This window comes from Mus pahari, chromosome 13 (assembly GCF_900095145.1).
Source record: "Mus pahari chromosome 13, PAHARI_EIJ_v1.1, whole genome shotgun sequence".
NCBI classification, from domain to species: Eukaryota; Metazoa; Chordata; class Mammalia; order Rodentia; family Muridae; genus Mus; species Mus pahari.
In genome coordinates, this window is record NC_034602.1 from 22,693,273 (window position 1) to 22,697,798 (window position 4,526).

The following is a 4,526-nucleotide window of genomic DNA, read 5'->3' on the forward strand; positions in this document are numbered from 1 at the left end:
CACACACACACACACACACATACCTCTATCACACCCCTCCATCACACACACACACATACACACACCTCCATCACACACACAAACACACACCTCCATCACACATACATACACACACACACACCTCCATCACACATACACACACACACCCCTCCATCACACACCTCCATCACACATACATACACACACACACCTCCATCACACATACACACACACACACACACACACACACACACACACCTCCATCACACACCTCCATCTCACACACATACACACACACACACCAGGTCTGGTCAGAACAGGCTTGCTCAGCCTTCCTCCAGACTTTACCACCCTCAGCCAAGTGAACCCAGCTACTTAAGAAGAAGGAGTGGGGAGTCTCTCACCACACTCCTACCTCCCAGCTCTGTCTTAAACCCCATGTGCACCCCAGTTTTCACATTTTCCAGCATTTCCATGTACCCCAGAAGCCTTACATACCCCAGAAACTGCACACCACCAAAACCTCTGTGTGCCCTAGACCCCTCTGTGCCCCCATAATGTTCACATGCACCAGAATCTACATACACCCCAAAATCTCCACGTGCCCCAGATCTCTGAAAATCCCAGTATCTCCAAGGACCCCCAGAATTACTGTGACCGCTGGCATCTTTGCCTGTTCCCAGAAGCCTTCTTTACCCCTGAGGTCCTCAGGGCATGACACAGCCAGGAGTCTGTCCCATGCCGCTGTGAGGTGCCGTGGGGACTGAGTGCCACCCTCAAGCTGGCCTGCTGACTTCTCTGCCCTGATCAGGAGTGTTTCAAAAATGCTCTGAGCCCACACCAGACAAGCACGGGGTCACAGGCAGTGGCCTCCCAGGGAACCCCAGTCTGTCACCATTTCAGATGCATACAAAGCTAAGGGCTTCCAGCGCCACCCCACAACCCACCCAAAATAACAGCAGTCTTGAGTAAAGATCCTGACCCCTGGGACTCCATGAAAGTGGGTCACCACCACTCAAGGTACTGGCTGATCTGTAAAGTTCTCAGGAACCGACTCAAGGTAGAATGCATTCTGGACGGCTCCGTTCCAAAACAAAGAACGCTCAGCCCTCCCTGTGCATCCTTTGTCTCAGTGACTCCCAGATGCCGAGAGATGATAAACAGCCGGACAGATGCATTTCCTAGAGAACGGCCCTTTGTCTTCAGTCATCTGGAAATGAAACCAGGCACTTCCATCCTCTGTGGAGATGAGCATGAACAGACTGAGGCACAAAGGCCATAGGCGGCTGGCACTGGGGGCTGCGGTCTCTAGGCTGTTCTGTGTCCTGTGCCTCTGCTCAGGGTGGTTCTCTCCCTTCACCTGAATCCCCATACAGGAAATGGTCCAAGTGACCCCCAAGGCAGCTCCAGTACTAAAGATTCTATGTTTAACAAACCACCGTCTTCAAGCCCTTAGGTCTCCTGCACTGCTTGCCACCCGCTCTGCTTAAGGTGTGACAGGTGACACAGTGGCAGAGCACGTCACTATAACACGTGATAAAAATTGGAGCACCACGCTCACATTCCCAGACCCACACGCATGCACACACAGATCCGGGGTGGGGGGGGGGCTCTCACTCATGGGGGTAGGAACGCATGTACCAGGAGCGGCCTCTGCTTTTCTGTGAGCATTTCGGATCCACCGCAGAGTGATTGGCCCAAACTCAACTGACTCAAGCCAGTCAGCACTGCAGCGCTCCACAGCTGCACTCAGGCCGTAAACAGGGAAACTGAGGCTAAGAGCCAATAGGTGGATACCTGCTGGACTCTCCATCCCAGAACCCTGAGTGGCATCGACATGTCCCTGTAGAGTACTTTAGAATTTCAAGGAAGCCCCCCCCCAGGCCCAGACCTTCATTGTTTAGAAACGATGGCACTCCTGATGCTGTTCTCTACAGTGACCGGGCCCAGAATCTAGAGTTCCAGACATCACAGTGTCAACAAAGCACAGGTGGCGGTCGGCGTCCCTGGAAGCTAGGAAGCCCAGCTTCTCCCTTCCAGAGCTCAGTCCCCACCTTGGCCAGACCGCATGTGACAGTACACGTCTCATCTCTGCCTTCTGGGGCTGGCCAGACTCACGGCAGCCAGGTCTGTGAGAAGGCTGAACCTGACCGGCCACTAAGAAGCCTGGCCCACTGGGTGAGGAGGACAGTGGGGACTTCCACAGTAGGATGGGGAGGTGGCCTTTGGGGACTGTGGGGACTTCCACTGTAGGATGGGGAGGTGGCCGCTGGGGACCAGGATTGCTACAATTTCATGTGGTTTCTGTCTGTGTTGCTTCCCGGTTCCATACTAGAAACAGTCAAGAGAGGCATGGTTTCCCTCCAGATAAACTCTGGACCTCCTTCCTCTAGACACCAAACTCCTCACCAGGGAGCCTTGCACTGGAGGCTTGCTGAGACCCCAAAACTGCACACTGCCTTCACAGAGGTCACAGTCGCAGCCTTCAACATAAACCTCTAGCCTAGCCTGGGCGCCCACTGTAGAACACGAAACACAGCCTCACTCTGTAAGCAGAGATCTCTTCAAAGGGGGAGAACTAATTGTTGACTCCCAGACCACATCCCAAGCCATCAACTGTACTGGCTAGCTTTGTGTCAACTTGACACAGCTGGAGTTATCACAGAGAAAGGAGCTTCAGTTGGGGAGATGCCCCCATGAGATCCAGCATTTTCTCAATTAGTGATCAAGGGGGAGGTCCCCTTGTGGGTGGTGCCATCTCTGGGCTGGTAGTCTTGGATTCTATAAGAGAGCAGGCTGAGCAAGCCAGGGGAAGCAAGTCAGTGAAGAACATCCCTCCATGGCTCTGCATCAGCTCCTGCTTCCTGACCTGCTTGAGCTCCAGTCCTGCATCCCTTGGTGATCAACAGTAGTATGGAAATGTAAGCTGAATAAACCCTTTCCTCCCCAACTTGCTTCTTGGTCATGATGTTTGTGCAGGGATAGAAACCCTGACTAAGACATCAACACTGAGGAAGACACTACAAACAGGTCCAACTTCATCTTACAGCCAAGGAGGCTCAACCAGGAGAGTAAGGAAAGTATCCTAAAGGACTGGGGGGAGGGGGGTGTCATGGCCCTGGAGGACAGTGCCCCTCCTCCTGGACGACAGAGCCCCTCCTGCCAACAGCTTCCCTCAAAGTTCTGGCCAGGCACGGGCCATGCCCAGAAAGCCCTCTCTCATCAAACCCTTGCACAGGCACACATGCACACAGATACAATCATGCACACTCAGAGGCACAGGTACATGCATACATGTGTGAACACAAGCATGTACACATACACATATACATACATGTATCCTCTTATTTATCCTTGGGTAACTTCTTCAGTAAGATACTTTTTGCCAGGCGGTGGTGGCACACGCCTTTAATCCCAGCACTTGGGAGGCAGAGGCAGGTGGATTTCTGAGTTCGAGGCCAGCCTGGTCTACAGAGTGAGTTCCAAGACAGCCAGGGCTACACAGAGAAACCCTGCCACAAAAAAAAAAAAAAAAAAAAAAAAAAAAAAAAAAAATACTTTTTTTCTTTTGTAGTATTTCTTTTCTAATATTTTTATTTTTGAAATTTTATGTATTGTATACAAAGTATTTTGAGCATATCCACTCCTACTCTCCCTGCCCCATTAAACGCCCTCAGGCTCCTTTAATATGTCTCCCTACTAACTTTATGCCCTCCACACCCCTTTCAAAACAAGCTTAATATTTATCCCATTTCTATCTTGTGAAAGCAATGTTTCTCCCTGAGTCCAATTTTCTAACTGAAAAAGGATTCTAGCTACCTGTGTGCCATGCGCCCAGGGCAGGATGGGAAGGAAGCTCTCACTACCTCACCAAAAACCCTTCCCTAGACCCCAGAATATCGCTGCCCCGCAGGGAACCCTGTGCATCCCTCGCAGCCCAAAGCCTTTTCCCTCGGCTCCTCTAAGGCTGGAGGAGTTATGAAGACCTTCCACAAAACCTGCAGGATGTGCTGGAGTCAGCGTGCCTGCGTCCTTTCCAAACTCTGGTTTAAAAAAACAAAAGCACAGCCTACGCGCTGGACGCGGGAAGGAGAGTCCGCGTGGGTCCCAAGGACCCGAGGAGATGGAGTGCTCCAACCCAAATGTCTCCTTACCACAAAGCAGCAACAACAGTGGGAGAAGGTGCAGGCGCTGTGCCGGGGTCTTCATGGCCAACTAAGATGCACCCGTCGTGCAGCAACATTCGGAGGTAAGAGGCTTGGGGCGGGACCAGGGCGGGACCTCGGAGAGCCCCAACCCAGGCCACGCCTCCACTCCGCCCCGTTGCCTGGAATCCTCAGCTTCTCTCTGGAGGGGCAGGTGGTGGGGACAGGAGGTGGGGGTCGCGTTGGGATCTAGACTGGAACAGAGGAAGGGAAAGTGCAGTCGGGTGGGGGAGCCAGTCCAGCGTGGCGGGAATAGGAAAGGGGTTCTAACCGGAAGACTGCAGTTTGGGCTGGGGATGAACTTGATGAACCTCAGTGTCAAACTGGGAAGCAAGGTGGGGA

The 4,526-nt window shown here is 52.6% G+C and overlaps 1 protein-coding gene across 1 annotated transcript in view; it reads right to left on the minus strand.

Annotated features, from left to right (window-relative positions):
* Ramp3 (receptor activity modifying protein 3) overlaps positions 1–4,221 on the minus strand; it is a 19,682-nt gene extending 15,461 nt beyond the window's left edge. The window contains exon 1 of the mRNA XM_021211195.1: positions 4,134–4,221. Within this exon, the coding sequence (XP_021066854.1) occupies positions 4,134–4,188 (55 nt within the window). The 5' untranslated portion in view covers positions 4,189–4,221. The remainder of the gene's footprint in view (positions 1–4,133) is intronic.
* Positions 4,222–4,526: the final 305 nt, after the last annotated feature.